This window comes from Zootoca vivipara, chromosome 1 (genome assembly GCF_965207765.1).
Source record: "Zootoca vivipara chromosome 1, rZooViv2.hap1.1, whole genome shotgun sequence".
Taxonomy (NCBI): domain Eukaryota; kingdom Metazoa; phylum Chordata; class Lepidosauria; order Squamata; family Lacertidae; genus Zootoca; species Zootoca vivipara.
In genome coordinates this window covers 91925306-91950858 of record NC_142582.1, presented here as the reverse complement: position 1 = coordinate 91950858, position 25553 = coordinate 91925306, and the positions used below count along the sequence as shown (strand labels likewise).

At 42.1% G+C, this 25553-nt stretch overlaps 2 protein-coding genes across 2 annotated transcripts in view; one reads left to right on the top strand and one right to left on the bottom strand.

The window, feature by feature from the left end:
- LOC132591998 (uncharacterized) overlaps positions 1-25553 on the top strand; it is a 452388-nt gene that overhangs the window by 146175 nt on the left and 280660 nt on the right. The window lies entirely within an intron of this gene.
- SPTBN5 (spectrin beta, non-erythrocytic 5) overlaps positions 1-25553 on the bottom strand; it is a 114612-nt gene that overhangs the window by 73986 nt on the left and 15073 nt on the right. Inside the window, exons 9-24 of the mRNA XM_088670333.1 lie at positions 24878-25110; positions 23721-23874; positions 21515-21715; positions 20257-20463; positions 18394-18606; positions 16454-16606; positions 13836-13966; positions 12885-13136; positions 11828-12115; positions 9894-10137; positions 7629-7768; positions 7119-7218; positions 5156-5326; positions 3822-3986; positions 3024-3250; positions 1947-2133 (exon numbers count right to left, since the gene is read on the bottom strand). Of these exons, the coding sequence (XP_088526459.1) occupies positions 1947-2133; positions 3024-3250; positions 3822-3986; positions 5156-5326; positions 7119-7218; positions 7629-7768; positions 9894-10137; positions 11828-12115; positions 12885-13136; positions 13836-13966; positions 16454-16606; positions 18394-18606; positions 20257-20463; positions 21515-21715; positions 23721-23874; positions 24878-25110 (3066 nt within the window). The remainder of the gene's footprint in view (positions 1-1946; positions 2134-3023; positions 3251-3821; positions 3987-5155; positions 5327-7118; positions 7219-7628; positions 7769-9893; positions 10138-11827; positions 12116-12884; positions 13137-13835; positions 13967-16453; positions 16607-18393; positions 18607-20256; positions 20464-21514; positions 21716-23720; positions 23875-24877; positions 25111-25553) is intronic.

Genomic DNA, 25553 nt, shown 5'->3' with positions numbered 1-25553 from the left:
TTTGAATGATTCACTGAATGAAGAAGCACTCTCTTTTATATGACCTGAATCTTCCAACATTCATCTTCACAGAATGTCCAAGAGTTCTAGTCTTAGAGAGCAATAACTTTATCATCATTTAGGTGCCAGGCATTTTAGATTTCTTGGGCATTTTGGAAGCACCAAATGTTTGGATGTTTTAATTGTATGCTTTTAAAATGCTATATATTTTCATTACTGCCTTTTGTTCCTGTTGTAAATTGTTTCTGAAGTTTTTGTTGTGGAAAGTAATAGATAAAGTCAACAAACCTACCCAAAGGAAATTTGGTTTCTTTATTCTCCATTTCCACTGCAAATTCTGTGCTCGCTAATCTCTGTGCAGTCCAACTAGTAAATGATCCAACTTTCCAGTAAGCACATATTTGCAATATTTTCTTCATCCCCTGGAGCCATTTAAAATGAGTGTCTATCACAGCGGCATAAATGCCTGTAACCCTTGAGATTTTGTTGGACGCCATTAGCTCCAGGCCACATAACCAAATGTCACTGGTGATGAAATTTGTAGTCCAGCAACATCTGGGACGCCACAAGCTCCCTAATTCTGCTCTCTCTCTTTCAGTGGCTGGGCTGATTTGCCAAGAAATCCTGCTGTGAGGAAGTAAATCCTCAGATGATTCTATGCGTTGGCATAGTACATTTGCTGTTCATCTGTATACAAAACACTGCTGTGGGGACACAGTCGTCCAGGCCAAAACCTGAATGTAAGCTCCTTTTAAAAGCATTCACCTGCACACAAAATTTCTTATGCTTTCAAGAGCAGTAACTTGCAACAAATGCATAAAACACTGATTAATGTAGTAATATCCCATTACCCTCCAGTTACTGAAAACCAAACAATTAAAAACAATACTAAACATGCATACCGTAGCACTTCTGTAAGAATTTGTGGCTCATATTTTGATGAGTCTGCAGGAAAAGGGAATTCCAGAAACATAGGGAAACTGCCATTTTATATTCCAGGGCAATGTGATTCTGGCAAGCCCAGCTGCTATATTCAGGGTGGCTCTCTCTCTTTTCACAATTAATAGTTTTGATTATTCAAGGCAGAGGAAAAAATAACAAAAAGGCAACAGCCTTTCCAAACACCACTTCACTTATGTAATATATATAAGAATATGAGAGAGGTGAAACAATCATGGAACAGCTACTATATGCCATCAGATAGCTCGAGGATATCCCTTTTTTGGAATGTGGCAGGCAGGAAAAATAAAATAATAATAATAAAAAAATTCCTTCAGTAGCACCTTAAAGACCAACTAAGTTTTTATTTTGGTATGAGCTTTCGTGTGCATGCACACTTCTTCAGATACTTCTTCAGGGTATCTGAAGAAGTGTGCATGCACACGAAAGCTCATACCAAAATAAAAACTTAGTTGGTCTTTAAGGTGCTACTGAAGGAATTTTTTTTATTATTATTTTACTTCGATCCAGATCAACACGGCTACCTACTTGTAGCAGGAAAAATAATTCATTAAACCATATTTCTAGGTTGGAAGGTACCTTGTTCCTCTTTTTGCTAAGCACCAGGCTCTTGGCAGCTAGAGTTGCCCAGTGGTCTCCAGCTTCACTATGCTTTTGGGGGTCACATACTGCTAAAGTACACAACAATCAGGCAAGCATGTTGCCATGACATTAGGAGGGTGACACTTGTTTACCATTACAGATCTCAACCCTACAGCTAGGGAAAGAAACAAACTCTCAGTACATGGCTCAAAGGATGGTAAGGGTTTTCTAGATCAGGACTAACACCTAGAATTGTATCAATTAAAAAAATAGTGTTGGGGTGGGATTAGCCTTTGCTCCTGAAAAAATATTCCATCTGGTTGGAAAATCAACTATTAACCTCAACATGAAATAGAAAACATGCTGTAAACTTGTGACGGCAGCTGTCAGAATTGAGGAGTTACCTTGTGCTTCTGTAGAAAGCTTTGAGCCACATTCAAGGACTGGCCTCGGTTTGTGGAACTGGCCACTGACATCCGCTCACTAATCCACTTCATTTCCATGTCATGGTAATGGTAGAACTGGAACAATTCCACTCTGGCCTGAAGCAGCTGGCCTCTCTCAGCAAGAGGCTCCTGGAGAGAGGCAAACCTGTGAATCAGATGTTAAAAAATTGAGGTTCACACACCCAGCCTAAGAAAATGCAGAATCCCCTCAATAAGCAAAATTTCTTATTAGATTAGTCAACGTAATTGGTGAGTCACAAAGAGAAGGTCAGTGATCCTGCTGTCAGTGAAATATCTTCCTCTCACTAATGAATAGTTCTGAAATGTTGATTTTAATCTTGGGCACCCAACTTGCTTTCTACACCCACATTGCCAAAACTAATTAGACAAACCAGTGTAAAATTGTATGTTGAGAATGTTATGAATGATAGAGGCCAGCAGAGTCACTTCTCCAATCATACCTTGATGAAAATTATTTTTATGTGCTTGTGTCCTGCTAATAATCTGGTGAAGGAAGCAGGAAAGAATAGTGGCAAGCTAATAATATCAGGGAAGCTGATCAGCATTTTGCCATTGCAAAAAAGCCTGCGAGATACTTCAGGCTGAGGTAATGATCTGGTCACCCCTTCATAGCAAAGTGGGGATTTGACTCTTAAGTTTTCCACCATATCCAAGCCCAGTACTCTTTTCATTGCACCATACTAGCTCTCCCTGCATCACCTGCTTATGTTATGTTAGGCTTTATTCCAGTGCTATATTTCTAGAAAAAGAGGTGCCAAAACTCACTATGAATTTCTCTCTCATTCTCTTAGAATGGCAATGGGGCCCACCTGAGAGGTGCCCCGAACTGAGTTCTGGCAAATTCCGGCTGAAAAAAAGGTCATGCTTTATTTTATTGTTAAAGTAGTTTTCAGAGTTCTGTGGAACAAGCAGTATCAAACTGTGCTTGGCTGAGAGATAAAAAGTAAATCCTTATGGACAGGAGAATAATGAAGCCTTGTACAATGCACTATGTTTAGAGAAAGAGCAACCCACCATTCCAAATACTTCTGGGTCTCATCCAGAATCCTTTCACTGTCAAAATGATTTGTAGCCATTTTCTTGGCATGCAGCACAATCGAGCTCATTTTCTCAGCCAATCCCTGCATCTCATTTTCCAGCTGACTGTGTTCCTTGAGCAAATTGCGACTAGAACGCATGTCATGGCCCATCTCTGCATCTCGAAGGCTCTTCTCAACCTTCTCTATCTTCTCCTCAGCATCCTAAAGGGGAAATATTGACATGTGGATGATTCCCCCTTTTGCTCTCTTTCCTGTGGCAGAAATTCTCTGCGGCGCTGATGGAATGGTGCAACCATTCAGCAAATTCTGCACCTTGGTTTTTATTCCTTGGTGCAGAATCTGCCATGAGCACTGCAAAAGCTTATTTTTGCTGTCATAGGAGGGGCATAGGAAGCTACATTACATAGAGTCAGATCATTGATCCATCTATCTCGGGGCTATTGACACTGACTGGAAGAGGCTCTTCAGAGTTTCAGACAAGGGACAATACCAGCCCTGCCTGGGGACTGAACCTTGGGCCTTCTGCTTGTGAAGCAGATGCTCAAGTATTCAGCTATTTTACATTTTCTTTACTAGTTTTAGAACCTAAAGTTATTCACTGGTTAAATACTTTAAAACAGGAAAAGGAAACCCTAGCCCTCCAGATGTTGGGTTTCAACTCCCATCTGCCCCAACCAGATGGCCAAAGGTCTTTTAAAATTTATTAACAGTGGCAATGGCATCCACTCAGTTCAGCTCTAGCCTTCCCGGCAGAAAGGCACTTGTCCCTAACCTCAAGAAGTTCCATAAGTTGTTCTTGCTGTCCGGCCTGCCTCAGTTTGTCTCCTCGCTCTATCATCTTGCTGTACAGCTTCTCCCATTTCTTCTTCAGCTCCGACATTTTGTCTTGAATGGAATCTGCAGCATAGTGGTCATCCTGAACCAGCTGTTTTCCAGCCTGGAGAGAGACAGTGCATTTGGTCAAGAGCAAACTCCTGTAGCTCTGGTTACTTCTACCTGCCTCTGTTTATGTCAAATTCTTTGTATGCAGAAGAAGCCAGTATTCTAAAAACTGCAAAGCGATGCTCACCAACCAGTCACTGAACAAACCAACAATGCTGTACAACAACATTGGTGGCCCTGATTTCAGAAGGGTGAAATTCAAGCTGAACTTAAGGGCGGTGTGTTGTTTTCATCTGTTTTGCGGTGGGAAAACTCTGCTTCCCATCAGTCTTTTGCATGAACTTGGGCATCTCTTAACACCATATGATGGGAGAGTGCATGTATGCATACATACTTGCTTAGAACATTATTCCTAATGCATAGCTGTAACTGTTGTGCTACTAGACTCTCTTTTATTCTTAAAATTCAATTTTAGTGTTATATGCAGGCATCCTAAGTGATATTACAAACAGCAGAGTTAGCAATATACTTGATAGGCACAGTTCTTTGAGGCTTTGTACTTTGCTTCTCTGAAAGCCTAGTTTTAGGCCAGGGGTCAGCAAGGTTTACCTTGCCTGGGCCAGAACACTCCTACAGAGATCCTCCGTGGGCTGTACCGCCACAGCATGACACCAAAAATCGTGTCTGTGCATGTCCGCGGCACTGGAAATAGCTTCTGCGCAAGCCCAGATGCCAAAAATCATGCCTGCACAGAAGCGATTTTCGGCGTCTGGGCATGTGCAGGTGCAATTTCTGGCGCCGTGGAAGAGAGTCTCCATGCCATGCTGCACCGGTTTAGCACAGCGCGCTGGGACCCACTGAGCAGGTGGCTCGGTTCTGGAGTGCTCGTGGGCCGGTTAAGCGGCCTCTGTGTGCTGCTTCCAGCCCATGGGCCACATGTTGCCGATCCCTGTTTTAGGCTTCTGCAGAAAGCGCCAACACGTTTTCAGTTTTAACATTATAAATTAAATTTAAAAACAAAAATTAAATACAAGCTTTTCAGAAATGCAGAATTCTAGTTCTAGTGCTGTGTGCTGTGCATGTGAGGACAGGCCTGGTTGTTTGCTATTAGAATCCAGAAATATGCACCAAACTGTTCTATTTAAATTTGAAATGTTCTAATCAAACAAGGAATTGTTGGCTATTCTGCCAGTCATCAATATGTCTCCATGAGACCAGCCTTACCACCATCAGCTCCACATAATGCTTCTTATTGGCCATCATTTCTTGTTCTGCAGCTTCATGCTTTTTGAGCTTCCGTAGTATGTTTGTTGGCTCACGGTAGGACTCATCTGATGCTATCTTGTATTTCTCTTCCATCCACATCAAGAGCTCAGCAGTGTCGTGAGTGAACTCCTACAATTGCATTAAATCTCTTTTCCCCCCATGTACATATTGATACAGTGCAACATATATTTACAGATAGCACAATGAAAACAAAAATACATTAAACAGTGTGTATTCAACTACAATGTTTGATGTCACATTATGGAATATTCCTGTGACCTCAATCCTTCGTAGTTACAGCACAGAAAAGCATTATGGTTGATTCTTTTTTTGAAATTTCTCCTACAGCTGCATACTGGTCAAAATATTCTTTCTAGAGCAGGTTAGGTGAACCCCTCTCTTATCAGAAAGTTGGAATATATGGTGCAGTGGGCATGAAAGGCAAACTTGGGCCAATCACTTGGTGTGATAATACGGTATGTCCCTGCTGATCCTCAATGCCGCTTGTCCCTTACATTTTAAAGTCTGATATAAACATCACCAGCATTTATTTCATATCAATGCAGAATACAAAAGTGGAACACTCCCAGCAAAGAAAGCTTAAGAACACTATAAAAAGGTAAAGGAACTGCTGACCATTAGGTCCAGTCGTGACTGACTCTGGGGTTGCGGCGCTCATCTCGCATTATTGACCAAGGGAGCCTGCGTACAGCTTCCAAGTCATGTGGCCAGCATGACAAAGCTGCTTCTGGTAAACCAGAGCAGCACACGGAAACGTCATTTGCCTTCCCGCTGCAGCGGTACCTATTTATCTACTTGCACTTTGACGTTGGCAGGAGCTGGGACCGAGCAACGGGAGCTCACCCCGTCGTGGGGATTTGAACCACCAACCTTCTGATAGGCAAGCCCTAGGCTCTGTGGTTTAACCCACAGTGCCACCCGCGTCCCTAAGAACAATATACCCATCCTTTAAAACAGGCCCCAGGTGAACTCTTCAGGTTACACTTTAGAACACCAGTGAAAGGTCACAATACCTAATGTTCCCCTGAGTCAAAAAAATGATCTGCTGTGGAAAGCAAACATCCAGGCCTAGCCTTCTCCCTGATATGCTAGTGTCTACATGCAGGTCATTTTTTGTGTGGGGAAGCTTTTAAACATGTGTTATTCCATCCACATTCTAGGATAAACTATATGCTCTTTCTGAATATTATAATCCAGAGGTTTTTCAACCTTTTTGAGTTCATGGCTCCCTTGACCAGCTACATTCTTTCTGTGGCACCCATGTGGGGCTTGGGAGCCCAATTATGTCACCCCTTGCCTGCAGAGCTTTTGGAATAACTTCCCTTGTGGAGTGTTCCCTCAGCCTCCTTGCCTCTCCCCTCTCATTGGAAGCCGTCTGGGCAGCTGCTGTCGCTGCACCTGGTCCTTGAACTGTTCCCCCTGTTCCCCCAAAGAGAGGTGCCTCCTCACACTGCCCCACAGGGCAAGGCCCAGAGGCACCATTCACCTGGGGAGCTTGTAGCCAGGGCTGCTGCAACAAACAGCTGTGCAAGCCTTGGGGAGGCAGAGACGCAAGAGGGCATCAGAGGAGGGAGGGAAGGAAAGAAAGAGGGACAGAGGCCAGTGTTGCCCGCAGCACCAACTGACCATCATTCAAAGCACCCCAGGGTGCCACAACACACTGGTTGAAAACCACTGTATAATCTGATGTTATGAACTACAGCTGCCATCACCCCTGACCTTGGCCATGACAGCTGGAGATTATAGGAGTTGTAGTCCAAAACAAAAGGAAGCCACCATGTTAGGTACCCCTGAACTGGAGAATACTCAACCTAGGTAAGCAAGTAAGCAAGCAAACAAACAAGCGAACAAACCCCTTCCAACCTCTCTACATATGGTTTGTGATACACTGCCCTCTAACCTGTAATAGAAGAGAAGCTAGTAGCCTCTTCTTCCTCTGTTCATTATTATTAATTAGCAATTTCCATCTCTCTTGTATGGCAGCCATTCTCTCCTCAATCCTGTAAATGAAATAAGAGGAGATTCAATTTCTCCAAAAGATATTACATGGGTTGTGGGTGAGGAGGTCTATCAGAAATAATTTACAAAGTTGGTAAAACATTTCATCTCTTTGAACCTTAGTAGACTGATCTACAGGGTGTTGTGGCAGTTTAGGATAGCTGAATATCTAACTCAAATTAATCCACAGTTTACTATTCAATATAAGACATTTGGATTTTTCTAGCTAAAGGAAGAAAGGCTAATGCTGTATAAATTCCTTTTACAAAGGAATAAAAACTAATGGCATTAATACATGACACAAAAATGTAAAGGGCATTCTAATGTGTTTCTTAATATCATGCATGAATAGGCCTTGGTCTTTCCTGTCTTCCAGATCTAAATAAAAGAAAAATGAAAATCAAACACGCACGTGTCAGAAGCAAAATGGTCCCTTTCCACCAGCTGATATCCATGCTCATTGACTGCATTTACTCGCTTTTTCAGCACCAGCAGCACTCGTTCAAAATCCTCATGCCGCTTCAAGAGGCTCTGAATAGAACCAACGTGGTCCTGAAGATATGGAAAACAAGCATGACCACACCTCCCACATTCACTGGGCCGTCAACCTCCAAATGAAGGTGTGATGAGCACTTCTGTGAATTCCCACAAAAATCAAAGCACTTTTGAGTGGGTGGAGTGTTTACAGATGGATGAGGTGGTCAGTTTGCAAATGGCGCTGAGAATGTTGATATGTGATGATATCAACTGTCCATGGAGATGGTCATCTTGTCCAGCGTAAGATGTTCCCAGGAACTATGCTCCAACATCACAACATTCCCAGCACCATTCGGTTGGCAGCAGGTTGTTGAATGCAGCCGTTTGCCTTTCCTTAATGTTAAGGAGGCAGGGGAAATTGAAAGATTGCCCTCAACCTTCTCTTCAAATAGTAAACATCCTCTCATTCTGAATTTTCACTTTCTCCTTCCCCTGCACTGCGTGTCCATTGCATTCTCCTGATCTTTGGGTAGATTCCCAACCTCCCTAGAATCCAACCAAACACTGAGAAGTCCAGGAGGTGGGGTTTAGATGTTCAGATTAGCCCTAATCCCACATCATGGTGCAAGCATATTTATTCCTTCATTTATCATTTTTATCTATTTCATAATACTGTACAGTGGAACCTCGGTTTATGAATTTTCGGTTTACGAACGCCGCGGACCCATTTGGAACGGATTAATTCACTTTCCATTACTTTCAATGGGAAAGTTCGCTTCAGTTTATGAACGCTTCAGTTTATGAACAGACTTCCGGAACCAATTGTGTTCATAAACCGAGGTACCACTGTATTTGATTGTGGAAAAAACCTCAAAACGGTTTACCAAAAGATTTTATTAAAAAACCCATTAAAAATTGCAGCAATACTTTAAAACATACAGCAATACTTTAAAACATAAATTACTAAAACAGATTAAAATTCACAACTTCATTATTCTTACAGCAGTTTCGGAGATGGCATCAGCTATGTTTTAAGTCATAATAAACTACAGCTTGTTTTGATGGCAACAAACCAAGGAAAGTCTGGGGCTGAGGCATTCCATAGACTCCTCTCTTCCTCTGGCACAGCCGTAAGCAGGAGACTAGAAGATTTCATTTTCTTTCTGATTAACTTAAATTCAGCATTATATTAAAAGCCTAAACTGTGGTTAATTTTAATCTTAGGTAACTTCAGGAACCATGGTTTAAAGTTTCAAATAAACCATAATTAAGATTAACCACATTTTGTTGGGTTCAGAGCACATGACAAGCTGTGGTGAACCAAAAACAGAAGAAAAAGTTTCTGATCTCCTACTTTCAGTTGTGTCAGGAAAGGGAAGGGGAAGAGGGGTATACAGGGCCCAGTGCTGTATACAGCCACTACCTCTGGCATATCTTCTATCTCTGCCTTCTTCATTGTGCAAGCAAGCAGCCTTCACAATAAACTTGTCAGTGAACATGCCTAGGTTTTTCCAGGTAGAATAACCTAGGCTTTGCTAATGTCTCACTACAAGGTTTTCCATGATATCAGAACACGACATTCTTGAAAACAAGAAATTTTCTCTACTCATACAACTCATACGTGTATAAAAGACATATATAAAAATACATATATAAATGCTGTCTCAGTTTTCTGCAGAGGAGAACATTGAGGGTTTTTTTAGTGGGGGAGAATTAATAGCATGGCTTAAAGACCCCATTCTCAGATATATGCAAGGTAAAGGTAAAGGGACCCCTGACCATTAGGTCCAGTTGTGACCGACTCTGGTGTTGCGGCGCTCATCTTGCATTATTGGCCAAGGGAGCCAGCATACAGCTTCCAGGTCATGTGGACAGCATGACAAAGCCGCTTCTGGAGAACCAGAGCAGCACACGGAAATGCCGTTTACCTTTCCGCTGCTGCGGTACCTATTTATCTACTTGCACTTTGATGTGCTTTCAAACTGCTAGGTTGGCAGGAGCTGGGACCGAGCAACAGGAGCTCACCCCGTCACAAGGATTTGTTGAGGTATTTTTATATCTCATCCTAACTCTATAAATATTGGATGAGATCCAATGTGGCCTGGAGGAGATATTTTAAAAAAAAAATTATACCAAGAATTTATTACCTCAGACACAAATTACTAACTTCTACTCTGAATTTGTAGCCATAAGTATTTACCTCAAGATTATCAGTTCGGAGAAAGGCCTCATGGCTCGAGAGAGCAGCATGGATGCCATTGAATTCTCTGTTGAATTTCTGAAGTTCAACATCTTCCTGGAGCTTCTTCCGCCGCTTTACCCACAATTCATCTAACTCATTCCTTTGCAGAGCAAGCTTTTGCACAGACTCACAGATTTCCAAAGCCTTGGTGTTGAATGGGCCATCCATTATCTTCTGAGCCAATTCTTGCAGCTGGTTAAACCTGTAAAAGTTCCACAAAAATGGCATGTATTGTTGTCATAAGTGAAAACCACATCTTCATCAAGAAAATGCATATTTCCTTAAGAGGGTAGCTGGAAGTCGGGAGGCTTTCCTTCCATTCTGCAGTTTTAATCTGAAATCTTAGGCACCCTGCTGAGTCCAGAGCTCAGAAACTGCTCACACTAATGAAATTCCCTGTTGCAAAATGCACCTAGAACAATGGGAGTTTCAAGCACTGATGCAAATCAATCAATCTTTATTGTGGTCAAAGACCAGACAGCAAAATTAACAACAGCAGCATATGCCACATCTGGATCAAGAAGTGGATGTAATTAAAAACTCTATAAATCTATTTACATTAAAATAGCACTCCTGCTGCTAACGTCTGTATTCCAGAGATTAAAATCATTACTCATTCGTCAGCCAAATAATAATAATAATAATAATAATAATAATAATAATAATTTTATTATTTATACCCCACCCATCTGGCTGGGTTTCCCCAGCCACTCTGGGTAGCTCACAGCACATATCAGAACATACTAAAACATCAAACATTAAAAACTTCCCGATACAGAGCTGATGCAGAAACATTTACCACTTATTAGAACTTAAGTTATTGTGCCTGTCTTTTCTTGTTGCTGTATAGAAAAGCACACAAATCTGACCTTTGAAGAGTTTGAAGTAAACCTTTGAAGTAAACCATTTTTAACTTATGCAGTGTGTGGTCTCTTTCTGTTCTAAGAGAAGTGGGGGACTTTGGAAGCAACTTTGAAGGGGTATTTTAAAGGTCTAACAGATTATATTTCCACACTTTACTTTGCTGCACGTTCTGTGTTTTTAAATCTCTTTCACCAAAGAGTACTTGCCCCAAACCTGGATCTAGGCATCCAGGGAATTCTCATTTTTCATTATACCCATATCTTTTTTTTCCTTTTACCAAACCAACATGATAGGAATTGTAGTTTAATGGAGGCAGTGAGAGATTTTACTTTCTTGGGTTCCATGATCACTGCAGATGGTGACAGCAGTCACGAAATTAAAAGACGCCTGCTTCTTGGGAGAAAAGCAATGACAAACCTAGACAGCATCTTAAAAAGCAGAGACATCACCTTGCCTACAAAGGTCCGTATAGTTAAAGCTATGGTTTTCCCAGTAGTGATGTATAGAAGTGAGAGCTGGACCATAAAGAAGGCTGACCGCCGAAGAATTGATGCTTTTGAATTGTGGTGCTGGAGGAGACTCTTGAGAGTCCCATGGATCAAACCTATCCATTCTGAAGGAAATCAGCCCTGAGTGCTCACTGGAAGGACAGATCCTGAAGCTGAGGCTCCAATACTTTGGCCACCTCATGAGAAGAGAAGACTCCCTGGAAAAGACCCTGATGTTCGGAAAGATGGAGGGCACAAGGAGAAGGGGACAACAGAGGACGAGATGGTTGGACAGTGTTTTCGAAGCTACGAATATGAGTTTGACCAAACTGCGGGAGGCAGTAGAAGACAGGAGTGCCTGGCGTGCTCTGGTCCATGGGGTCACGAAGAGTCGGACACAACTGAACGACTAAACAACAACAACAAAATATATGTAGGCTACCCTAGTTCAGGGTCTTCTCCTTTCCAGACTTCTTTTATGCCTCTCTTGCAAAATATGGCATTAGTACACACTCATACACTTTTGAAGAAGATCTTTACCTGTGGTTTTGACTGTGTATCTCTTTCAGCAAATCCTGGTGTCCCTTTAGCAGCAGCTCTGCAGAGGCCACATCTACCCCCATTTCCTCGCTGGCCATTTTCTCTCTCATGGCATCTGCCCACCACAGAAGTCGACAGCTGTCTTGCAGGAAGGCCTGTTGGTCCTGTGCTACTTGCAAAGCCTTCCCCTTCTCATCTGCCTTTGACTTTAACAATAACAGGAGCTCCTCCATATCTTCAACCTGTTCTGTTATGGCCTTGCTCTCTGCGGGATTGGTATCTTTGATCCTGCATAACGAAGCCAAGACACATTTTTGAATTAGTGCTAGGGCTTGGATCAAGTTCATTATGACCTGAACTGTATTTCCACCGGTATCCATCAAGGAATGTCAGCTGGGAGATTTGGTTGGATGTGTTGGAGAAAAGCAAAAACATTTCCTTCTCTTGAGTGCTGCCCTCAGCTCCTTGGATGAAAGGTGGGATAGAATAATGCTTATCATCATCAAGAGGAAAAGGAGGGAACCATTTTCCTGCTATGGGGCTTTGAACGTGGGCAGCAATAACATAATAATAATAATAATAATAATAATAATATATTTATTTATACTCTGCCCATCTGGCTGGGTTTCCCCAGCCACTTCGGGTGGCTTCCAACAAAATATTAAAAATACAATAAAACATCAGACGTTAAAAACTGTACCATGATTCTCTACAAATTCCCATGTACACAGTTAATGTGTGTGTGTTTTGGGGGATGCCTATGGGTTGTTGAATTGTATGATATGTCCTAAATTTTATCAGTGGTACCACAAGTGCTGTGGATTATCCATTCTCCACAACCAAACTAGATCCAAATTCCTAATAATTCAATAAGGTAGAAGACCTGTTTGAAAAAGTGAAGGAAGCCATTACTGCACCCAGAGACAGCAATTCTTGCTGCTACTCAACAGAAACAAAATACATGCCTACCAAAGTAGTCACCAGATCTCCCTATAAATCCCATTGAAATCAGGTCCCCCAGGGCAGACTACAATGCACCAAAGGGCTGGTTTCTTACGATTTGGCGACACTCTTCAGGTATTCAATTTTTCTCTCCAGCACTGAGACCTCTCGCTCAATGTTCGTCAGCTTGCGCGCCTCAGCCAACGGAACAGTAGGCATGTTCCCATGCCCTAAGTCCTCAAGGCGGGTCATCTTGTCTTGTAGCAGCCCTTGAGTGTCCTGGCAATCCTGAAGGAATGTTTTCACATCAGCCACGCCAATCAGCATTGAGCCCTTCTCGTCTTTCAGTGCTTCCAAGCGCTCCCACCTAAGAGCAGAAAAGTAAAGAAGGTTGCTGCAGTGGCGACTATGCTGTTGGACTACGTGATGAGACAAAGGAACTCTGCACATGCTCAGGGACATCTTACTCTAAAGTTAATGCATCTCAATTCTTATGAAGAATACGATGGTGGTTTCAGTTTGTAGCTTGGTCTCGTTTGTGCCAGCTAACAGGCATCTCGGTCTCTAAAGCCGGGATGGGGAAAGTGTGGCCATTCAGAAGCTGCTGCACACAAACCTTCATAAGCCCCAGATAGTAATTTATGCTTGTATATTTCATTTTTTAAAAAAAAATATTTTATTAAAGATTTCTTGAATTACAAAGGTGTGTGCAGTGTCACTCATATTTTAACATGTATCGTTTTTGCAAATCAGTTTCATTTGTTAAGACACTAAGAAGAAAGAGGGAAAACGAGGTAGATAGGGGATACTTGTATATTTCATTTGATTTCGTTTATTGTATTTCTGTGCTGCTTTTCACTCATACGAGTCACAAAGCAGCATGCATGCAAAAAGAACAACAGTAGAACATCACAATTGCAACATAAATTATATAAAATAATTAACAAATCGTCAATAAAACAACCACCTTCTAGAAAACACTATGTCTAAATCAGAAGTTACATTTAAAGTAAAGCTCATCCCTTAGACATCACGGGGCTAACTCTATATATGGACCACCATTTACCTCGCATTTATCTCTTTCTGATGGACATAAATCTCATTCTGTTTTCCAGGACTGCTCTTTGAAAACATATCTGCTAAGCAACTGATCTCATCCAGTTGCCTCTTCCCAGTAGCCAATTCCATTAGAAAACTCTGAATAACATAAACCAACAAAGAAAGTAGTAATAATTTATTGTTTAGCTCGTTGAGGTTATTGAATTTAACAAACAAAAAGCATCTTTGGCAACACATCTAGAGTTTCTCCCCCTGAAATACTAGCATGAAACTGCTGAATTAGAACTGATCAGGGTGTTTACTTCTCAGTGAGATCACCAACTGCTGCTTTTGTGAGTGGTCACTTTGATTATGTAATGATTTACAAAGAATGGTCACAAACCTTTTTTAAAAATATTTCACTGCTGGTTGATGCACAGATTACAACATTTGTGTGTGTGAGCACCCACCAGGGCCACTGACTTGCCTCCCACTTTGGGGGGGGGCGTAGCCACATGGCATGTCACATGATGCCACCCGGTGTGTGCTGGGTGGGGGCAGGATGCACGGAAGACAAAAGCAAAGATCTTTATTGTCCCAGCTGCCGTCTGGCTCCTGGCAGCCCCCTCAATATTTTTTTTTGGGGGGGGGCACTGCCCCCTGCCCAAAAGTATTGGGGGAGCTGAAGCCCCCTTTGCCCCCTATACCCGGCACCCCTGGCACCCACACACCCACACCCCTGCCAGGTGAATGTATGATGAAGTGAATTGAAGCCCATGCTATAAAAAATTTCCTAGTCTTTCAGAAGCCACAACTCCTGTTTTTGCTGCTACAGCTCTGGAAGTTCTCTCAAGGTTATTATCTTCAGGTTACTTTCCCAAACAGATTTAATTTACTTCCCACATTAACTTCAGTGGTATGATGCCTCACTTTTACCTAGCTGTTCCTGTTAACACTCTGAGAAGCAAACAAGTTATATGAGTTTAGAGATTTGAATAACTGTGCGATTTTTCTTGTTGGGGGGGGGGAGAATAGGCTTGGGAAGAGATAATATGATTATTTTGTGGAATTAGATTTATGAGGTTTAAGAATTAGTTTTAGGTTAGTTAAGTAGAAGTTGTATGTTTAGATAGGTAGTTGGGTGGACATTCGCCTTTATCTCTCCCTGGAGCCTCTTGGTGGCGGGGGGGGGGTTCTGGGGGGGGTCAGGGAGGGTGAGGTGGGGATAAACCCAACTGTAAAATGGACCACCTTCGATTGTCCACCTTTCATGGGATTCTCTCGTGGCAGGAGGGGGCCTGTGGGGTAAGAAGAAGGTGGAAAATATGTTAAGAAGGGAAAGGGTTAAGTTTAGAGATTAGGAATAGATGTTTGAATGCTTGTTTAAAGATTAAGGGTCGAAATTGGGATGAAGAAATCTGCTGTGATTATTAGTATGAAATTATGAAAATCAGAAGGAAGGGATTTGAGGAAGTCATCATGATAATGAGATTGAAAATGTGATATGTATTATTTGTTTGTCTGCTTTCTTTTTGTTTTGTTTTTTTCTGTTTGTTTTAGGTAAAATTTAATGTATGTTTTGGATAGATAGCTGGGTGGACACCCGCCTGCACCTCGCCTTGTCATCCTAGAGCCTCTTGGTGGCAGGGGGAGGTTCTGGGGGGAGGGAGGGTGGGTTGGGGATAAACCCAATTATAAAATGGACCACCTTCGACTGCCCACTTTTCATGGGACTCTCTTGTGGCAGAAGGGGGCTTGTGAAGGGGGGGTTGGAAGAAGGGGGACAATATGTTGTGTATGTTTTTCTTTATTATGCAAAATCAATAAAAAGCTTTTTTTTTTAAAAAAAGAGAGAAGCAAACAAGTGGATAGTCCACATTCTTTTTTTAGTGAGCAAGAGATGTGAAATAATGTTTCCTTTGAAAATTCACACTTTGACAAACAACATTTTTATACCAACAGGAAATTTCAGAGTGATTCAAAAATGTGTCTATTAAGAGAAATCCACACTAAAACACTGGATAATTTTCATTTATGCAGAAATGTGGAGAACTGGATTTAAGACTGGAAAAAGTTCAGCACGGTTTGAAAATGATTCAAGACCTCTTGATCTTCTCAGAGTTTATTGAATTTTTTTTTTTAATGCACTTCAACTTCTGCTCCATCCAAGTGTCTTCAGCATGGGTCAGGGGGAGCAGTATAATACCACCCTCCTGGGATTTTGGCCCACATGTGATTATTTTCGAAAGTGCCTATATTTATAGCAATTGACTACTGAGCAACTATTGTTATCAACAATAAAACGGACCTGTGTACTATGTAGGTTTGCAAGTCAAAGGCACAACTCCATTTCTAGGGCTAATTGTTTAGCCTGTGCTCCTAACACTGCCTTGTTTATGAGGTATTAGAACTGCAACAAAAGGAATTTGAAATAAATAGGGTTGTTTTTTTCCAATTTAACCTTGTAGGCTTTTGACAATTGCTAGGAGTCCTCCCCCCCCCAACATATCTCTCTCACTTTTTACTAAAACGATAAATGGTTCCTCTAAATTCAACCCTGGCTGACAGACTGAAGTAAATTATGACTCTGAAGTAAATTATGACTCTGAGTAAGAATGCCAGGGAAAATGTAGGTGGAAACAGCACCTGGTATTTATGCTGCATAGTCTCCACATTATCTGCTTTTGGCTGAATAGTCTGAACAATTTTCTCTTTGTCATCCATCCAAGACCGAAATTCTTCACAGGAACTGTAGAACTGGTAGAGTCGGATCCTTTCTTCTAACTCTTTTCTCCTGTGCTGTAGGAATAAGTATCCAAACACTGTATGAGAATAAACACGCTATGATACAAATATACAAACATATCAGCACAAAGGAAGTATATGAGGGTAACAGATTAAAAACAAATTCAGAGCTGAGGCACCAACAAATCACCAAGAATTAGCTATTTGTGTAAATTTGGATGCTAGTCCTATGCCATGATTTGTTGCAGAGAGCTATTCTTGGTGGTTGCCCTAAAACATTTCCCTGCTATAAGTCTGAGCATTTTTTTAAAAAGTCAGCCTTTTCCATTTGAGCTGGCTTTCTTCGTGACTGGAGGAAACTGGCAGGGATGGTGTTTTTTCTAGAAATTGTGCATCAAGGTCACAGGATTCCCCCCCAATAAATTCACGAATCAATTTAAGTTTAAGGTTTTTGGCATTATTTAGGCCACAACTTTATTCAAATACAATCAAATGTGAGTGGTTGCTTAGGCATTGGTTAATCCATCTGGGACAGATCTGCACTGACTTCCTCTAGCCATTTGTGGAAGTCAGTAGGTAAACATTCCCTGAGGGAGGACGGAGCTGTGTACCTCAGGCATACCTGCCAAGTGCCTGCCTGAAAAATAAGGGATCAGACCGGAAGTAACAGACCAGAAATAGCACTGCCGCCATTTTGGAACTGGGTGGAGCATGCTCAGAAGTGACTTTTGATGCTGCTCTGCCCAGTTCCAAAATGGCTGCCGCACCAGAAGTTACGCTGTAGCCATTTTGGAACTGGGCAGAGCAGCATCAAAAGTCGCTTCTGAGCATGCTCCGCCCAGTTCCAAAATGGCCACCATGCCAGAATAAACTGGGGGGGGGATCCGTTTTTTTCGGCTGGGAACAGCCGAAAAAATGGGGGTTTCCCAGGGAATACAGGAGACTTGGAAGCTATGGCCTCAGGCCCTTCACTTGTCCTCACCTCGACTGTTCCCCGAGGCTTATTTGCTCTGTGTTTGGCCCAAACTGCCCTACCAGGGTACTAACGAGAGCCCTTCGAGCCCCAGGATTCCTTTAACACAATACCTCTATAAGCAGCAGCAATTTTGTGGAGTAGCCCAGCCTTTCCAAACTCCTTTCCATACTCCTCTTACCAGCCAATTTTAACCAATGCCTAACCGCCAACCTTACAAGTTGTGACGATTTGCTACGCAGTAGGCAAAAACCAAATGGCAATAGCCAATCAGCCAAATGGACAAAATTCCTACGGGGCCCCCGCCCCAAGGCAGGCGACCCCATGACAGGCATAGCAATGTCAATCGCAAGAAGCCCTTAAAAGAGGGTGGGCGGGCGGGAGATCCGATGCATTTGGCAACAGTAAAACCATGACAGGCACACAGGGGTTTATAAATGCTAAGGCTGTCAATCACCCAACTTGCAACATGACTTTTCCCCCAGCAACAACTCCAAACTGCCCAGTCATCCAGTGGCCATCTTGACTAATCTGCCCAGCAACCCGGGGGCGTCCTGATTCCCCTCCTGCAACTCGTGCTCTCCATGAATTGGAGAACCCGTTTTGTCAGGTTTCTTACATATTACCCACCCAGAGGTTTTGCTATAGGGCAATCAGCACATTCAGTTATATAAAAACCGGTCTTCAGCAACACATTTCAAGATTCTTGGTATCTTCTCTGCAGAGTAAACTCTAAAAGCTACATTAAGTTTTCATATCTGGAGCCAGGATAGCAAAAAACAAAGGCTGCAAGGCAACTGTATAAACAATTACTCTATGTCTTTAAAAAAGAGGGAGAACTCAAAATATTATGAGAAAAACTTGATACCTCAGCCATGGTCTGCACTTTTTCATATAATAAATTAATCTTATTCTGGGCTTTCCAGATGTTTTCTGTAACAAAATGAGGATCAGAGCCAAATGGACTTGTTGGCGTAGTTTGGGCAGACATCCACGACACAGAAAGACTTGCTGGTGCTTTCGTTACCCTCTGGACTGTGCTGCCATGGATCTTTGTGTTTGCTGTTGGCACTGATACCATCTGTCAAAAGAAATATACAATAAACTGAATTCTGTGTTTTCAAGATTGGCATTGCTCACAAGTTCAAATTAAATGTACTTTCAGTTTTATTTCAATATGTAGCCTTAGCTTAAGATGCCGATTTCTGTCTGTGTACACATTTGTAGCTTAAAACGCAGCAAGGTTATTTTCTCCTGATGTGTTTCAACCTACATTTGCACACTGGTATACACCAGAGAGAGGCTGGGAATTTCTCCACCCAGTGTGGATGACCTGCTTGCACCACCACCTCCCCTGAACTCCTGTTTATGAAGCTCTCATCTGTGCATGCACGATGGCTGTCTCAAAAGTACACACCTCAGCTCATGTTTTCAAATCAGATGGAAGCTGGTTTGAAGGGAAGCAAATCAAACTACAGGTTAACATATGGATTGTGGCCAATGTCATGTGTACTTGGCTTCAAGCATCAACAGAAGGAGTGCACTGGAGCCACAGTAAATGGTAATGTGAACATAGCCTAAGTTGCATCTAGGATAGCAAGGTCTGAAGATAGCAAAGATCTTTTACAACGACAGTGGTGCCTCGCAAGACGAATTTAATTTGTTCCGCGAGTCAATTCGTTTTGCGAAAAATTCGTCTTGTGAATCGCGGTTTCCCATAGGAATGCATTGAGATTTCTTTCTTTTTTTGCCCATAGGAACGCATTAATTAAATTTCAATGCATTCCTATGGGAAATCGCGATTTGCAAGACAATTTTTTTGCAAAATGAATTTGTCTTGTGAGTCGCCATTAGATCGCAAGACGCATTTGTTTTGCAAAAAAATCGTCTTGCAGGGCATTCGTCTTGCGAGGTACCACTGTATAGGAATGTTGTACTGTATCTTGTTTTGCTATATGCAGAATCTCTAACTAGCCTGTGAACAAACAAATCAAAAGTGTTTCTGAGTTTTAAAAATGAATTCACCACCAGATGTTGCAGTAGAAACACAATGGCTATTCTCTAAAATGGCTGCGGTTAAGATGTGACAAGGCCACTTTTGTGTGTGCATTTGAAAGAATATTTTTCAAACAGCAATAGGAGAACAATAGCTGAGAATGTTACAAAATTGCTCTCACAGTTTTAGAGCAAATAGTTGCATTATCAGAGTTAAAAATTTAAATCTGAACTTTACATCTTCCAATTAGCTCCCAAAACTGGGCCACGGCTCCTATCATTTTTCACCCAGCACTTCCAGGCTGGCTGGTGAGGACAGTTCTCACAAAATATTCAAGAAGACTTTACCTCAGCTGAGTTACTAGTATGAGGATGATAGGGCTTCCAGGTGGTTTAAAATAAAAATACTTCACGTTTTAAAAAGCCTGCACGAGATATTATGGGACAACAGTAGGCTGATTAGCATACAATTCTAGGACATTGAGTAAACATAAGAATAAGAAGATTGAAGGCACAATTCTACAGAAAGAAAAAAATGGTGTTTTGAGGGAAATATCACAACACAGGATCTGAAGATGAAGCGGAGAAAATTGTTTAATTCAGTCTAACAGACCAAATTGTGTCTGTGTCTGTTTTGATTTTATTTGGGTTCATCAGCAATACCAACCATATTTGGGCCAAACTGATCTGTAACTTAATAGAAATGAGAAAAAAAGACAGGATGAGTGCTACCTACCACTGATGCAGCCTGCTTTGCTACAGAATGAGCCTGCTCATCCAAGTGGCTTATTTCGGAAGAATACGCCGCTATCTCTTTCTCCAAACGAAAGTGGCGATGCAACAAAGCTTCTGCGCTGGATTCATCCTTCCCGTAATCCTTGCTAGCTAGCAGGGTTTGTTGCTCCTGCATCCAAGACTCCACCTCATCAATATCAGCAAAGTACTGAGGGGGAAAATAGGACAATTGTGTTGTTATATCTTGCCTGCTTGTGACGTACTCATCTTTATTGAATTAAAATACAGTACAAATATATATACATAGATCAAGATAAAGAAAAGATTAAGACAACAGAAGAAAGAAGAAAAAACACACATACAAAACTAGAATTTGCATTATTATACCATTGATCATTGAATTTCTAAATAAAAGACTTCCAATTCTTCCCATTGTACTTGAATTGTTATTTACGTTTAATGCACAGCCTTCTATTACCCTAATTTGTTTTCGTAAACTCTAACAAATTAACATTTACACATTGTATTTTACAAGGATCAGTTTAGTTCCGCAAGGAGATTGTTATTTGGACAATATGTTTTTAGGTAGTCTTTGAATATTTCCCAATCCTTATATACTTTCTGGTTTGAAAGCCCTCTTAATTTTCCCCGTCATCTTAGCCAGTTTGAGGTATTCAATCATAAGAGCCTGCCATTCTATTATCGTGGGTGGTGCTTCATTTTTCCCATTTCTTGCCACTAATATTCTGGTTGCTGTTGTTCCATATGCCTGCTTGTGATGTACTGACAATATCACATTAGGAGAGTAACAAATCTAAACGAAAGCAACAATTTCTTCAAGACTCAAAGAGAAGAAAGACTGTTTCTTCTTGAGCATTACTGTTATTGCATCCTTGTAAATAAGAGACTTGCCTGAGAAAAATTCAGCTAGGCTGCTGGAAGATGAAAGAGAAGGGGCAGAGAGAGAACGCTGTCTCCATCAACAGCCTGCTGGTGGTGACCTTCCTGGTTTTTATGCTAGGTGCAAATGAGAGACCAAGAATCCCACCCCTCTTTTCTTAGCCTGCTCACTCACCTGTGTGCAATTCCTTGTCTCCAGTGGCAATTAGAGAAGTGCTTAGATGCAAGGCTGTGCTGTTGTTGTTGATGTCTTAACATAACAAGACCTTCCAAACTTAATGGACAGGCTAAAACCCTGTTTAGACTTATTAATAATAATGAATTCAGTTCATTTTGAACAGAGCTACAGACCAACTTACCTGTTTGACAAGAGAAGCTGCCTCCAAACTGATTTTACGTCTGGCCACCTCATCTTGGAGCTGCTGCCACAATTTCTGGATATCGTCAGTCTCCTTCTGGATGCTCCTCTGACTTGAAGGGTTTTTCTGACCTAGCTCCCAGCCCTTGCATATGATCTTAGAACACATCAGCTGGTGGGAGTCACACTCAGCTTGCAAAGCCTGTCAGGTGGAAGTCGGAGGATCACAATTACTGGATGTTACCATGAAGCCAAATCCAGTAATGCTAGTTTGAATGCTGTTTTTCACTTCTTTTATCCACTTTATTATTTCAGGAGTGATAACTATGAGGAATAACATTTCTCACCATTCCACTCGCTTTACCTTCCAAGTTCCGGACTGCAGAATCCGGGACCGGCAGCCATTTGACACCGGAAGTTGCGTCGATGTAACTTCCGGTGTTGCTTTGCCCTTCTATGGGCACCCAAAATGGCTGCCGCCGGCTTCGAAAATAGCTTGTGCGCATGTCAGGAAGTGCTCCGACACAACTTCCGGTGACGCTCCGCCCATCTATGGGCACCAAAATGGCCGCCACCAACACCGGAAGTGACGTCTATGCACTTCCGGACATGCGTACATGCGGCTTTTGAAGCTGGCGGCGGCCATTTTTGGTGCCCATAGAAGGGCAAATCGGAAAGAAAAAAAATGGCCGCCGGCAGGAGAAAATAATGGAGAAAAACGGGAGACGAAGTGATACGGGGGACCACCGGGAAAAGGTAAGTAAAAAAGGGGTTTTCCCGGGGAAAACCGGAGACTTGGCAGCTATGCCACTCGCATGAGTCAAGAAGTGATCTTCTCTGGTGAAATCATTTATGCAAATAGTATTATACCTACTACCAACATTTACAGTGCAATCAGATAAAACTTAGCACCATTGTTTTCAGCCATACAATACTTTGATTGAAGGAAGCAGCAGGAATTAACTAAGTAGCAATACCTGGCTTATGACTGGGTCATCATAACTGACAAAGCAACTGTCGCAGAAAATAAGAAGATAAAGGATGGAGCTATGGCACTAATCCCTAATGTAACATCAGCAAGTCCGCTTAACCCAGGCATCCCCAAACTGTGGCCCTCCAGATGTTTTGGCCTACAACTCCCATGATCCCTAGCTAACAGGACCAGTGGTCAGGGATGATGGGAATTGTAGTCCAAAACATTTGGAGGGCCAAAGTTTGGGGATGCCTGGCTTAACCCCTTTTCGGGTGTGACAGCCTTGCAGGACAGGCAGCACCTCCCCCACTCCCGGGGGTGATTTAAACAGTTTGCGCTGACCCCCGACACCCGCTCTTCTTCATCAGTTCAGCCCACCCACCCGCTTCATTAATTTTGCATTTTACTTATTGATTTGACCTTCCTATGGCTGTGGTGGTTGCCGTATGAGTGGGGCCAGGTAGGAATTTGGCTATCAGGCAAATTGGCTATGGCCTGGGATTTTTTAACCAATTTGCATATCACAAATGCAACAACAGGGATATACACATACCGTAAGCAAATTAAACAGTGTTTCTAACAAATACAACCCTCACAACCCTGAAGAAGGCAAACAAATAAAATAACAGTTCAGAAAGAGAAAAGCTGAAAGAAATAAACAAGTCCCTTTTACAATTTAATTGCTTAACCCAAGGCTTCTTTGTTCTTCTATCAAACTAGCTAAAGCAATCAAGAGGCAAATAGGGTAATACCATTGTCTGCCCAGACCAGGCATCCCCAAACTGTGGCCCTCCAGATGTTTTGGCCTACAACTCCCATGATCCCTAGCTAACAGGATCAATGGTCAGGGATGATGGGAATTGTAGTCCAAAACATCTGGAGGGCCGAAGTTTGGGGATGCCTGGCCTAGACCTATTGAAACACCGCAGTATAATCAGTCAATTTCACTGGCTCTGGGCTGATTACGTCTGCACATTTCAAGCAATATTGGTAAATTTGTAAGTTACTTTGACCTCATATCGCTAACAGTTTTCCATTCCATTGGTGAAGACTTTTATAATATTAAGATCTTACATATTCCTTCGCCACCACTCCCCCCTACCCCTTTTTAGAACTGCTATAAATCTTTTGGACTTGTACTTTAGTATTAATGCTACTAGAAACAGGAACGCTAGAGAATTCTGAAAACCCTCTAAAATCTGCACAGGCGATCAAGAATTTACACATCACTAACCTTATGGCTTTGAAGAGAGGCTGCAATGTGACTGAGATCACGCCCTAAGTGTGCTGCCTTCACCAGCTTCAATTTGTCAGACAGCCAAAGCTCCTCTTCTTTGCACTCATGGAAAAACTCAAAAAGCTTCAAAGCACTTTCCAGCTGATATTGTCTATTCCAAAAAAGAAAAGAAAAAAGGGGGGGAAGATGCATTTGGTAATGTTTATAAAGCCACATCATGTTTTTCCTAGTACTTCCAGCATCCTGGCCACATTTGAAATATTTATTTATACTACAGTTGTGCCCTGGACACTTTTCTGCATTCTCCTTGGTTTCGGGTAAAATCCATACTTTGTTTTAAGGAAGTAGATTTCAATTCTGCTTCAAAGCAACTATATTTACCTAATGAATTTGAACAATATGAAGGAAGCAGTGCATTAATTCCTTTGTAACTTTAAGACGCGGGTGGCGCTGTGGGTTAAACCACAGAGCCTAGGGGCTTGCCAATTAGAAGGTCGGCGGTTCGAATCCCCGCGGTGGGGCGAGCTCCCGTTGCTTGGTCCCTGCTCTTGTCAACCTAGCAGTTCGAAAGCACGTCAAAGTGCAAGTAGATAAATAGGTACTGCTCCAAGTGGGAAGGTAAACGGCGTTTCCGTGTGCTGCTCTGGTTCACCAGAAGTGGCCTACTCATGCTGGCCACATGACCTGGAAGCTGTACACCGGCTCCCTCGGCCAATATTGCGAGATGAGTGCCGCAACCCCAGAGTTGGTCACGACTGGACCTAATGGTCAGGGGTCCCTTTACCTTTACCTAACTTTAAGTATCCGAATGCAATCCAAACAGAAGGCAGAGAAACCCCAATGTGTGAGCTCAGGGTTCTCAGTCGGGAAGTCTGATATACTTACCGCTGAACATGCATGGGGTACTTTTCCTGCTAATGCTTAATGTCAGTGGGTGTCACTAACACCAAGTGCTCACAGCTGTGGAAATGGGGACAGTATCCATGCTGGCACGAGAGGTGCATGACCAGCTGTCCCCTCACATGTTCATTGTGGGGGTTCATACAAACACCCCTGACATCCCACAATTAGGATATTCTACTCCTGGATTTCTTAAATAAAAGAATTGACCAGCCTCCTCAGGAAGAACTGAGTCACAAAAAGAAGAAATTTACCGTGTTTTGCAGAGATCCACAAGGTTTTGATGCAGCTGCTGGAGCATCCAATGTTTAGCTTGAAGCACATCTGACTTGAATGATTTACCTTTGGCAATCACTTCTGTTCTTTCAGTGATTTGCCTGATCCTCTCCCCAAGGGAAGAGATCTGCGAGGCAAGCAGTTTGTGCTTCTGCAGTAAATCTACTGCTTCCAGGAGCTGTTTACCACAATCCTGGGAACTCACTAGACTCTGGAAATTAAATGAAATAGAAATAATGTTTATCATCCTCAAGAACTTGCATGAATAAAATTGCTAAGTTATGGATGACTATTTATCAGGTGGTAAATTTAGCATAATGTGCATGTAGCCACTTATAAAACTAATAATCCTTTCAACTTCTGAGAGGAGTTTTTGCAATCAGAAGAATAAGGGAATGGTGACTTGCACTAAAGTGCAGGAGTCTACACTATTGGCAGAATATTACAGATGCCCAGTTTATCAAGTACAGTGGTACCTCGCAAGACGAATGCCCTGCAAGACGATTTTTTCGCAAGACGAATGCATCTTGCGATCTGATGGTGACTTGCAAGACAAATTCGTTTTGCAAAAAATTCATCTTGCAAATCGCGGTTTCCCATAGGAATGCATTGAAATTTAATTAATGCGTTCCTATGGGCAAAAAAAGAAATTTC